We start from the raw sequence: 12,787 nt of genomic DNA on the forward strand, positions 1-12,787 counted from the left end.
ATGTATGTTATTAGCATTGTTGTGTTTAACCATCTATTGTCTTAGCTTACCCAGTTATCAATGGCCCCAAAAGTCACACGCCCGTAATAAATCTTCCCTAGCACGGGCAACTAATCTTCCCAAAATGCCTTCCATGTTAGTATTTTTTAATGCTCCCTTGCACATTTTACAAACTTGTAGCCTTGAGCATATGCACTATAGTAACATCTTACAATTTTACTATAATGCACACATGCAAATCTGAATTTATGCAAGGGAACATTGGGAAATACTAATACCTTAGCCATGCTCATCTCTTAGCTAAAGAGATGCCTAGAATGGTTTAATTTTTTTCCACAGCAGCAGGGGAAAAGTTAGCGATTTGATACACTGAGGCAATATAAACCCCCATGTATTAAGTTTTCTTTCTCGTTCTTGTAAAAATTTTCTGTTAAATTTTTAAAAAATATGTTTTAAATATATGTACATTAAAGTTCCATTTTAAATATGGATTGAAATGTGGCTGGAAATATAATGATAAAAATGTTAAAGCAGTTCCATAGGAAGTCATTATTAAACATTAGAAGGTTCTAAGATATTTTAATTATCATACTTTGCACTATACTAAAACTGAATTTCTAATTATCTAAGAGATTCCTTGAAGATAAGTCATCTTTATAGCATTAAATTGTTACTTTAATAAAGTTGTACTTTAATGTTACTTTAATAAAGTTTGGTTTTGTCCCCATGTAGGTTCTTTCTGATGTGTTACTTATTTGTTAATTTGGCATGTGCAGTGCAGACACTCCTGAGAACGCCAAACTGGAGACCAAGGTTTAAATATTATCACTGGTGAGTATACAGAACTTCAACATAACCTGAACATTTTTTTTTTTTTAACATCATGCACTGAATGCCTGGGTGTGACAGGATGCAAAATGCATATTTTATAGTTTGTAAAAGACTATAAGTGCAGGGAAGGGAAGATATTGAAGTGTTAAAGGAGACATATACCATTGTTTTTAACTTTATTCTAAATTGTAGCTAGTACTATGAAATTGAATAAAACAACTTTTATTTCTCACCTATTATTCAAGAACACTGTGCAATTGTTGTGAAACTGCTGAAGCCCCTCCTGTTTCCAGGGCTTCCGGCTAGCAGAAACAGGCTGACTGTAGCTGGGGCCGCCGGCTCTGGCTTCTTTCTATAGAGGAGTCGCATCCACTAGGAGAAAGCGGGGGGTGGAGACATGGGCGGCGATTTTGATGACGTCATTTCGGCAGGCACGTCAGTCACACTTGGGTCCTGCTCTCCTCTGCTGCTCCTGGCCCCGCCCAGCCCTCCCAACTAGCATTGCAGTGCACATTCTGCCAGATTCTTTGCCTCTGTGACTCATAAATGCTGCTGTAACTGCCAATCTCTTTATAAAAGAGTTAAATCTTTTTCTAATACTTAGTAAAAGCAATATACTGTACCTAATGCTAACTAAATGTGTAACTGGTAACAGATACACAGGCAGGGAGGTGGGAGGGGTTTTCCCTGCTACAGCAGAGTTCAGCCTGTCAGTCAGTGCTGTGACCATTTCCTGTGGGAGAATGAAGAGACACTCCCACCTCTCATTTCAGTTTAGCTTCAGAGGAGTGAAGATCTCTCTGCAGCTCTGATATAAAAACGATTTTAGCAGGTAAAATGCATTCAGATCATTTTTTTTCTGCAAGATTCCATAGGTTGAGAAAAGATGAATCATATAACTGAATATGAAGGTGATATGAAATGTCTCCTTTAACTTTTGAAAAATGTCTGCAAAAGCTTGCATATGTTATGAAAATACATATTACATGACAGGGACATGGCTTTTACATGTTAAGCAAAGAGTTCCTAGTTTATTTACATGACCATTAAAGCAATTAAGCACAGATAGCATAAGTTTAAGGGGTAAAAAAAAATATTTTTTAAACAATCCCTGGATCATGTACTTCTTTTTTTTTTGTGTGTGTGTATTTCATAGTGACAAAAGAAAGTTGGGTTGAAAAAAAGACACATAGAGAGCATGTACAATTAACTGTAACCTATCCGTGTGCAAACAACTTTACTAAGTACAACAGACCTTAGTTTAGAAAGCAGTGGGGCACTGTATCAAATCATTTTTTTCTGACATGGCTTAGCCTTCATAAAGCCATGCTGATTACTGCTCATAATGCCATTCTCCAGAACATAATTTTGAATGTGATCCCTTAACAAGCCTTCAAATTAGTTGCTCACAACAGATGTCAAACTTACTGGCCTATAATTGCCAAGCTGAGATCGTAATCCCTTTTTAAATATGGGAATTAAATCAGCTTTCCTCCAATCCATAGGTACTATACCATGATACCATACCAGATGAAAGCCTTGTGGTGCCTTGTTGTGCCTTGTTCACATTAATTGTGAGTAAACCTTTATGTACCCTGTCCTGCATCAACCACTGACTAGATTGAACTGAGCCAACAGTGCAGCTATTAGGTCTGTCTTGGAACTCTGGCTCCTCTGTTGTATACACTGAAGAAAAGAACTGAGCACAATTGCCTTAGCCATACTTTCAATCCATCTCTTTTTAATATTAATATACTTTAAAAACTTTTTTGAGTTAGTCTTGATCTAAATGGTTTTTACATTTTCCTACAAATTTTTGTGGCTTTACAGAAAAAAAAACCTTAAAACCTCTGATCTTTTTTTGATACTTCTCCTCTTCCCCCCCCCCCACTTTCATCTTCTCACTCCTCTTTGCTTTCGTTCTGTTCTCCATATTTACTCTGACTTTAATTTTTTTCACCATCTCTTCTTATCTCACCTCCCCTCCTCTTTGCTTCATCTACCTCTCAAATGACAAGGAATCACAAAGTGTCAACAGTGGTAGGGAGTATTGAAGAAGGGGCCCATCAGGATCAGGGCTCACCAGGAATTGTCCTGGTGGACCAGTCCGACCCTGATCGTCTTTAAGTGATGTGGCCATGAAGACATCCTGTCCACCAGAGCCTGAGCAGCATCTATCACAGCTCGCAGAGCCCTGTAGTTACACCAGTGTTAAGGTGTAACAGCTCCAAGCACTAGCTTACATCACTTAAATTCATTGGGTCACAGCTCTTCAGACCAGAACTAAAACAGAAGTGACAAGCAAAGGTGCCTTTTTACCACAGGGCAGTCGACCTAGGAAAGATTTTGCAGACTTTTTCAGTTTCTGCAGATCTTGCGAAATTCAGTTACAGGCAGATCTAAAAATTGAAGATCATGGATACAGCATTCCCTTCACCAAAAATCCTTGAGAGCGCAGATTTGTAACATCCTCCATAACTTCCGATCCGGTTAAACAACAAGCTCTACTCTCCTTCACTCAAGATCTTCTTAGCAACAATGTAATATCCCCAGTACCTCCGGAGTTCTTGTTTTTCAGGGGTTTTTCTCAAACCTGTTTCTAGTTACATTGTTGCTAAGTAGATCTTGGATATCCAAGACAAACATCTTCATATCACCATCAATCTTTTTCACCAGAGGTTCCTGCGGTTTGCACTGAGCCAACTACACCTTCAATTCTCCCTTTGGCTTAACATTGGCCCCAAGAGTGTTCACCAAGCTACCAGAACCCTTGTTGGCAATTCTTCAAATCCAAGGCATTTATGTTACAGCCAATCTCAACAACCTCATAGTCACTGCAACAAGAGGAATCCATTTCCCACACACCCGACAGAGCCTGTCAACACTACAACAACATGGTTGACTAACAAACCACAAAAAGACAGTGGTTAGAGTTCCTAGGCATGCAGATCGATACAGTGGACAGAAAAGTGTTTCTTCCACTGCCAAAAACAGGTACCCTTCAGCCTACAGCATCCTATTAGAATCCCAGGCTTCAGCCCACAACACTCTTAGACTGGTCCTTATGGCAGCCAGCATAGAAGCAGTACCATTCGCAAAATTTAACCCCTCCAGTGGGAGTTATCGAGGTAATGGGACAAAAACCATCAAGACCTTTTCTCAAAAGATCAACCTCTCCACCAGGGTAAGTCTCTCTTGGTGGACACACCTTCCCAACCTCATGCAAGGCAAGGGCTGGAACTATCCTGTTCACGAGGTAGTCATGATAGATGCCAGTGAATTAGGCAGGGGTGTGACATGGCCACCCTGGGTATGCCAGGGCACATGGCTACATCAGGAACTCTTCATATCAATGCATTGGAACCAAGGGCAGTTTTCAACTCCTGCAACAGCACCACAGTAGCCTACTTGAATCGGCAAGGGGGAACAGGGAGCGAATCCGTGCTTTAGAGGTATCCCGTATCATGACATGGACGTAAACACACCAAGTTTGCGGAAATAATAGAGATGTCGGAGGAGCAGCCATGGACTTTCCCCTAACTTGTGACCTTCTCTTGCAAGGTCTGGCAAAGGTGAAAATGTATACATGCTGAATTTAACTGCTTGGATGTTGAGACCAGATTATGGAAGAGGCAAGGCTTCTCAGACCAAGTAGTTTGCACCTTATTCGCCGCAAGAACACAGTCTTCATCTGAAGTTAAGCTATTTTTCCAGGCACTACTCAAAATCCACCCTCTGCTGAGAAACCCTTTTCTCCCCTGGGACCTAAATTTGGTACTTTGAGCCCTTCAAAGAGTCCCATTTGAGCCTTTTGGCTTGGTGGATATAAAATTCCTATTCTAGAAGGTAGCCTTTCTTCTCGCAAACTGTTCTGCTTAGCAAGTTTCAGACCTGGCAGCTCTGTCACACCAACAACCTTAGACAATCATCCAGCAAGATAAAGTGGTCCTCCACACGATTCAATCTCACCTTGCCAAGGTCACCTCGGACTTCCATCTTAACAAAGAAATCATATTGCCGTCATTCTGTCCTAAGCCGGCCAACCATCGAGAGAAACAAACTACATTCTCTAGACCAAGTACAGGCACTAAAAGTCTATTTACACAGAACAGCAGAATTTAGTCATTCTAATGCTGTTTGTTTTGTTTGGAAGTAACAAATGAGGTCTACAGGCCTCCAGACGCTACTTAGCAAGATGGCTAGTCACAGCTGTACTTGAGGCTTATAGGTCTATGGGAAAAGAAGTTTCATGGGCTATTCACAATTCTGTATTTATAGATACCATATAAAAAGTGGCACCTTCTCCAAATGTTATAGATTTGATGTTATGGCCTCTTCAGAAGCACCCTTTGTCAGAAAGGTGCTCAAGCAGCAGTAGCACATAGCTAGTTCCTTCATCTCTTAAGGTGGCCATACATGGCACGATTGCAGCTACCGATATCGGTCCCCAACCTTTTTTGCATCATGGACCTGTTTACAATTAAGAAAAATTTGTCACGTATTTCAATTACTGGGGGATTGTAATTGGCAGACAGTCACTGTTTGACACATATGATGATGCGCCGTCATGGTGTTATGCACATCATAACACCGGCATGTCATATGCGGCGTTATGTGTGTCACGGTGTCATATGCTGCATTATGTACACTTTTGTGTCATATGCAACATTATGCGCATTGTTGCACCATATACATCCTTATGCGTGTCTTTCTTGCACCACTGTGTAACAACAGCCTGGATCAGAGGCAGCCCGTTGCAACACAGTCCACGGCCCAGTGGTTGGGAACCCCTGCTTTAGACCGATTCAGCAGCAATGGGCCTCCCCGACACACATCTGGCCCGAAATTGGCAGATCTCGATCAGGCAGGTTTGATTTTTCTGTCTGATCGGGGACAGCATTGGTTCGTTGATGTGGTGCCTGATCCAACCGCGCCTGTGCCCGCCATTTTAATTTGATTGTTTTCTCTAGGCCCAAACAATCGAATTAGCCCGATATCGCCCACCCGTAGGTTGGCATATTGGAAGAAGATCCGCTTTCTTGGCAACCTTAACCAATGAGTGGATCTTGCAGTGTATGGTCTCCTTTAGTTCTGTAGTTCAAGTTTTTGATTAGTGCTCCTCCTGTTCTTTGGACCGCTTTGGGAATCGCCCAGTCTCATAGGTCTGTACTGTCAGTGCAGCATCCCTCTCTTCTGGGGTGCTGGTTTCTGCTGCTTGTCACATAGATAGATAGTTAGATTTCTTCTCTCCACCAACAGGCTCTGATACAGAAACTAGAGGAAGAGGTGGAGCTTTGATTAAAAAAAGGTATTGGAGATTTTTTTTTTCAGTTTGTCTCTGTCCTCTGTGATAGGCGCTATACTGTACATCTTTTTTTTTTTTTTTATTAGCACTGAGGTATATGCAGCCCTTGGTACTAGATGCTATGCATTTTTTTGATACTGGCCCTTAGGTATAATTAATTTTTGTATAGGTATGGGATGTTATCCAGAATGGGTAAGGGATCTTTACATAATTTGGATCTCCATGCCTTAAGAGTGCTTAAAAATAATTTAAACATTAAATACACCCAATAGGATTGTTTTGCATCCAATAAGTATTAATTATATCGAATTAATAGGATCGAGTACAAGGTACTGTTTTATTATTACAGAGAAAAAGGAAATTTCTAACAATCGGAATTATTATTTTTTTTTTTTTAAATGGAGTCTATGGGTGATGGCCTTCCCGTAATTCGGATTTTTCTGGATAATGGGTTTTCCGATTACGGGTTACAATTAAAAACAGGATTGGAGGCCCCCTCTACACACCATTTCATTATATGACTCGACTCGCAATTCAACAGCAATAAGTAAGCACTGTGGTAAATACTGATGTGTTCTAAGGCACAATTTCATGCAAGAGCCAAGAGAGTCATGTGGTTATTTCCTTGTCAAGACATTCAGTCATACACCTTATGGGATTGCCATACCTCAAGTCTACATACAAAAAAAAAAAAATAAACATTAAATAAATCGAAAGTAATTGTTTTGTCTCCCATAAGGATTTATTATAATTCAGTTGGGATGAAGTACAAGGTTCTTTTTTATTATTACAGAGAAAAAGGAAATAATTTGTAAAAAATTTGAATTGTTTAAAATGGAGTCTTTGGAAGATGGCCTTCTTATAATTCGGAGCTTTCTGGATAAAGGATCCCATTCCTGTACTTTCACATGTTTACTTCCCCTTATCTGCAAACCCAGATTATCTGTGACCTTTGCTAGGGGACTTTACTACAGTTCAGAAAGCAAAACAGGCTCACTTGACAGTGGCCTAACTTGGTGGGGCCGGGCCCCCCTGCAAATGGGCCCAGCGTGAACAGTCCATCCTTAGCACAAATAAGAATAAAAATTTTCATTTCACAATGTAATATTTCTTGTTAGACGGTTATCGTGTTGCAAATTGTATTTGCGTATAGCACAGTTTTTGGGTGTGCTTGAAGGTGCCATAATATTTTCATGCAAAATGAACAACTTTATCAGTAAGAAGTTTTAATACATACACTGTGCACTGTTGCAAACTGTTAATTTGTGGTCTTTCTGCCATTTGCAAAATATATACTCTGACTCCTCTGTTTTTAATATGCTAATGTATTTTATACATCCAGGAAGGGGCAGGGGGGAAGGGGCACTTAAAACACAACTGAACTGATCATAAACTGATAGACAATTTTATCTATACTCCTACTTCTAATGATTTCCCTAGAATCCCATAGTCATGTTTAAAGTTTAAGCTAACATTACAGCTGAATTACAGCAGTTTTTCAAATGTTTTAAAGCTTCAGTCTTAAACTATTGACTATCCATTCCCTTCACGTATACAAGTATTTCTAGTCCTGCAAATTTTTTTTACTTAATTAGTTATCAGTGAGAGTTAGGCTAGGTTCACAGTGGGCATTGTGTTCCCTGTAACAGAGGAACACGACGCAGTGGAGCTGCCGCACTTAACTGTGCGTTACGTCCCATTTAGTGAAGCATACAGTCAATGAAAAGCCTGCTTCATGGTCACGCAACATGTTTGTTTATGCACTGCGTGCATTGGGCTTTATTCTTATAGCAGAGAAGTAATTTAATTATGACTGTTTGTGAATTGGGACATTTAAACTTGCTTAATTTTTTTTTTTTATTCCCATTTAAATTTAGTAGGAGTCGGAGTCGGTTCATTTTTTGCCGACTCCGACTCCAGGTACCCAAAATTGCCTCCGACTCCACAGCCCTGCTTTTATCAGAGACAGTTGTGCCTGTGTGAGCCTGTATTCTTGAAGAAATGTATGCTGAATAAGGGTGTGTGTGTGTATGTTTGCAGATTTACATGTAACGGATTATGTATCAGAGGAAAAATGGCCACCGGGTGAAAGCTGCTATTTGCTTTTGGAAAATGTGATGGTGCTGGCAAACGGAGGGGATATATGCAGTACAAATAATACCATTTGGGTGGGGGAGACATGACCAACTGATATACATTGTAGGCAAATGTAGGCTTTACATGTCCTTTAAGTGAGTGTAATGAGTCACTATTCTGAGTATAATGCAAATATAAAAATGGTTTTCTGCAGGTGTTAATCGTTTTTTCTTTTGTACTAACAGGGCACTCTCTTTCTTTGGAATGAGTATCTGCTTGGCCTTGATGTTTGTCTGTTCCTGGTACTATGCTTTGATAGCAATGCTAATCGCTGGAATGATTTACAAATATATAGAATACCAAGGGTAAGTGAATTCCTTAAAGAGAGATTATTTCTTTGCAGAACTTACAGAAATTAATATATATATGTAGAGAGAGATAAATAGTTCTACATACAAAAATGGTATCAGATTGCTTAGCTGTAAATAACAATTAAAGGACAGATATGTGTATCTAATGTTTTGGCTGTCTTCAGCCTTTCTCAAAGTGACAATGGGTGGAAGTGAACCCACTGATAAATCCTATTTTTTTTCAAACAGCAGACATCAAATTCTATAAAACAGGATTCTCTATAGCATAAAACCTTTTTATTAAATTAAAAAGTTACACTCACAATTTAAAAGCCATCATAGTGCTTTAAAACAGTCTCTCCAAGGGTGTCCGCATCTTTTTCATTGGTTTACGATGGTCTAAGTCAGCGTTCTGAACCGTGTGGTCACGAGGCGCACCTGGATGACGTCTGCGACTTCCTCAGAGGCTTTCCTGGCTTTTGTGCACATGCGTCTTTTCTTATATGCAAATAGTCGCCATGGTAACATATTGGCATATATGTGCATGCGTAAAATAAATTCTTGCACGTTCTTTTTTTCTTTCGCTAGATTTCGGCGTGAATACGCCTCTTCCTATTATTGCAATTGTATCTTTTCTCTACAATCATATACCATTTTATCATATCATGTTTGAAGAAAAATGGGATTTATTTAAGGCAAAGTTTTTGAAGTCTGTGTACCCACTTCTACCATATAGAGTGCACTAAAGCTAAAGATCAAGTATACCATTTTCTGTCTGGTTAAGAGAAAAAAAAGGTGTAGGGACACATTCTTTCCTATATCCATAGTAACACAAAAAGGTGAAACAGCCTTATAAAGAATACTGCACTAAATTTCCTGTGCTTTGAGCACTGGCTCTATATATTAAAACCCATTGATTGCAAATCAGGCAAGCTAAAATAGAGATGGAAAGGGATATTGCAGCTAGAAGTAAAAAGAATCCAAAATTATTTTTTAATTATGTGAATAGTAAAAAAATGAATTAAGAAGGGGTGGGAACCTTATTATCGCGGGGGGGGGGTAAGTTGGTTGAACGGGGGGAAAAGCAGAAATTTTGAACTCTTTATTTTTCATCTGTCTATACATCTGAGGAGCCAGCTAATGAAGGCTTTCCTTTTAATATGCCCAAGTTCTAGTTCTAATTTAGCTACTGACGCATGGGTCACTCAGGAGGAAATTCAAGAGAGACTTGAACATGTAAAGGTAAACAAAGGTCCAGGACCGGATGGGATTCATCCCAGGGTATTAAATGAGCTGAGCGCTGTGATTGCCAAGCCTCTTCACATAATTTTTCAGGATTCGTTGAGGTCTGGCATGGTGCAGAGAGACTGGTGAATTGCTAATGTGGTGCCGTTATTTAAAAAGGGATCCCGCTCTCAGCCTGAAAACTATAGGCCTGTTAGTCTGACATCAGTAGTGGGAAAGCTTTTGGAGGCTGTGGAATGCCCTTCCTAGAGATGTTGTAATGGCAGATTCTGTTAATTCCTTTAAGAGGGGCCTGGATAAGTTTTTGAACAAGCAGAATATCCAAGGCTATTGTGATACTAATATCTACAGTTAGTACTAGTGGTTGTATATATAGTTTATGTATGTGAGTGTATAGATAGGTCAGTATAGGTTTGTGTGTGCTGGGTTAACTTGGATGGGTTGAACTTGATGGACTTGATGGTCTTTTTTCAACCCAATGTAACTATGTAACTCCCATATGTAAAGTAGCGCGGCCACACTACTTTACATCCTGTGAGTGCGGTACCTTCCTTTGAAGTCTGTACAGCAAGTATTAGTCTGCACCCAGGCATTTTTTGAGCGGATTTTAGACTTGAGTTCCTGCCTCTACCAGTTGGCATTTTACTGCTAATAGATTTGCCACATTGGTGCCACATAGAACCCTATATTTATTAGAAACCATTGCCATACCTAAATAAACAGCTTTAAAAGCTTTCTCCGTTCGCTTAAGATAGCAGCTGCCATTTTAGGTAGCTTCCTTCCTACAGTCTAGCCATTATAGCTCAGATCACACATTCCTAGGGGAGGGGGGGAGCAGGAGAGGGGAGAGAGAAGAGAATTGCACAGACTCTGGCCACAGGAATTAAGGATGTTTCTGAGAGAGAAAGTCAGATGCGGGAACATCATGTTTACAAAAAAATAGACAAGAAATCCTGTGTTTCTTTTGATAGAGGGCTCAGTGCAGCATTATTATTATTAAGTGCTTATGGACGTATTTACATAGACCTTTCTGATATAGCTTACTTAGTTTTTACCTTTCCTTTAAATAGGAGACTATGAGAAATGCATGGATGTATGTCCAGATAACAGATCCTATGCCTAATATAAATAAGAATAGCACCGTGCTAGAAAAAACTATTTATTTGAAAAGATGAGATAAGATGCACACTGTACAATAATGACTAAATGTGAAATGCTGAAACTAATATACTGATATATCCCTGGTGTGGTAATATTCCCATAATTATGAAAAATAACACTGCTCTCTCTCAGATTTTTTAATTTAATAAAAATTTTGTATTATCAGGCTAGCACTTAGTTGCCAAGCCTTTATTAATGGATATGGGTAGTGGATTGTGCGTGCATTGTGGTTAACCAGAAGAAGAATGCCTTTGGTTCCCACCCATGTCCTCCTCACCTTGCACAACTTGTACTTGGCCTCTTCAGCTGTAATTCTATGCACTGCAAATTGTCCCTTAGTGTCATAAACCGGCAGGATATGTGATATCTGTGCAGACCTTGGCATCAATTTTAATAAAGAGCTGCATGCAAATCTTCTTCACCTCATCCCCACTCAACGCATGAGGACCACCTAATTTCAGCCCTGCCGGGATAAAGTGTGTATCTTATTAAGATATCATATACATTGTTTTAAATGTCTTAAAATGAATGTTTGTCCAAGGTGTAAAAGTAAACTAATTGCCCTGTAAAGAAAATTCAGTTTCTCTTGTTTGTGTTTCACAGGACTTGGGTTTCAGTGAAGTGGATGATTTTTTGATTTTTTTACCATTACCTAAAATATGTTTGCAGACTGAATCCCTCCTGACCACACATTTTTTTAAATCAATATCTGTTTTTACCTTTATTAATATTTTGTCTTTTTCTACATGGATCTTCAGGTTCCCCTGCTCTTCCTTTCCCTTATTCCTTTTTTCTTATCCTCGCACTTCCCCATGTATAATTATTGTTCCCTTCTATCCCTTTTGTCCAGTTTTTACTCCCATTTCTGTTCTTTTATCTGTTTACCTTCTGATTAGATGACATTTAGTTTTTAATAATTTTTACTTTTATTATTTTCTGAAAAAAATAATAGTTTCTGTATTCTGACAGAGCAGAGAAGGAATGGGGAGATGGCATCAGAGGTCTGTCTCTAAGTGCAGCCAGATATGCTTTACTAAGACTGGAAGAGGGACCACCACACACCAAAAACTGGAGGTAAATTCAAGATTTTTTTTTTTTATTTATTTTTTTTAAAAACACCCTAATGTGACACTTTTTACTACAGTTTTACACACTTCCAATATGTATTTTAAATAGTGAAGGCCAAAAATATTGGCACCCTAGCATTTTTATTACACAGTGTACCAGTTCCACCATATAATCTTTGAGAATAACAATGCTATGGTATTCACATTTATATTAACATATTTTCAGATGTATTTCTCCTTCTTGCAATTAAACAAAACAACAAAAATAATGAAAAAAAATTAAAAAATAAAATCCCATTCCATACAGAAATCCTAAAATGTACGCATTTAACCAGTTTAAATTGTCTATGTTCACCACACTGTATAGACAGGAAAGCAGTTTGATGATGCTTCATAAATTCTTAAGAAATGAGTTTTAACAATTTCAACTGTCAACATTTGTCACCAATGAAAGGGGGTTCAGTGGTAGAAGACCCAGAAAGGCCTGCTGCTGATGAAAAAAAAATATAAGAAATCCTGACTGGAGTTTACAAAAACGCACTTGAACCTGAAACCAAAATGCTTCTGTAAAACAGTACTTTAAACATATGACATGTAATTAAAACAGTTTATTTTTTATTTTTATTTTTTTTTTGTAAAGAAAAGCATCTCTTTGTTTCCAATAAAAAAAATAGAAGCCTTCAAAGAAAATAATGTGCAGAATTATTCACACAGTGAACATATTTGCCCTGCCCATGTTTATGTTTATAAAG

The 12,787-nt window shown here is 38.7% G+C and overlaps 1 protein-coding gene across 1 annotated transcript in view; it reads left to right on the forward strand.

The window, feature by feature from the left end:
- Nucleotides 1–12,787, forward strand: part of slc12a4 (solute carrier family 12 (potassium/chloride transporter), member 4) — an 86,854-nt gene that overhangs the window by 49,316 nt on the left and 24,751 nt on the right. Inside the window, exons 14-16 of the mRNA XM_002942670.5 lie at nt 733–831; nt 8,458–8,577; nt 11,938–12,042. Coding sequence (XP_002942716.1) covers nt 733–831; nt 8,458–8,577; nt 11,938–12,042 — 324 coding nt within the window. The remainder of the gene's footprint in view (nt 1–732; nt 832–8,457; nt 8,578–11,937; nt 12,043–12,787) is intronic.

Source organism: Xenopus tropicalis, chromosome 4 (genome assembly GCF_000004195.4).
Source record: "Xenopus tropicalis strain Nigerian chromosome 4, UCB_Xtro_10.0, whole genome shotgun sequence".
Taxonomy (NCBI): Eukaryota; Metazoa; Chordata; class Amphibia; order Anura; family Pipidae; genus Xenopus; species Xenopus tropicalis.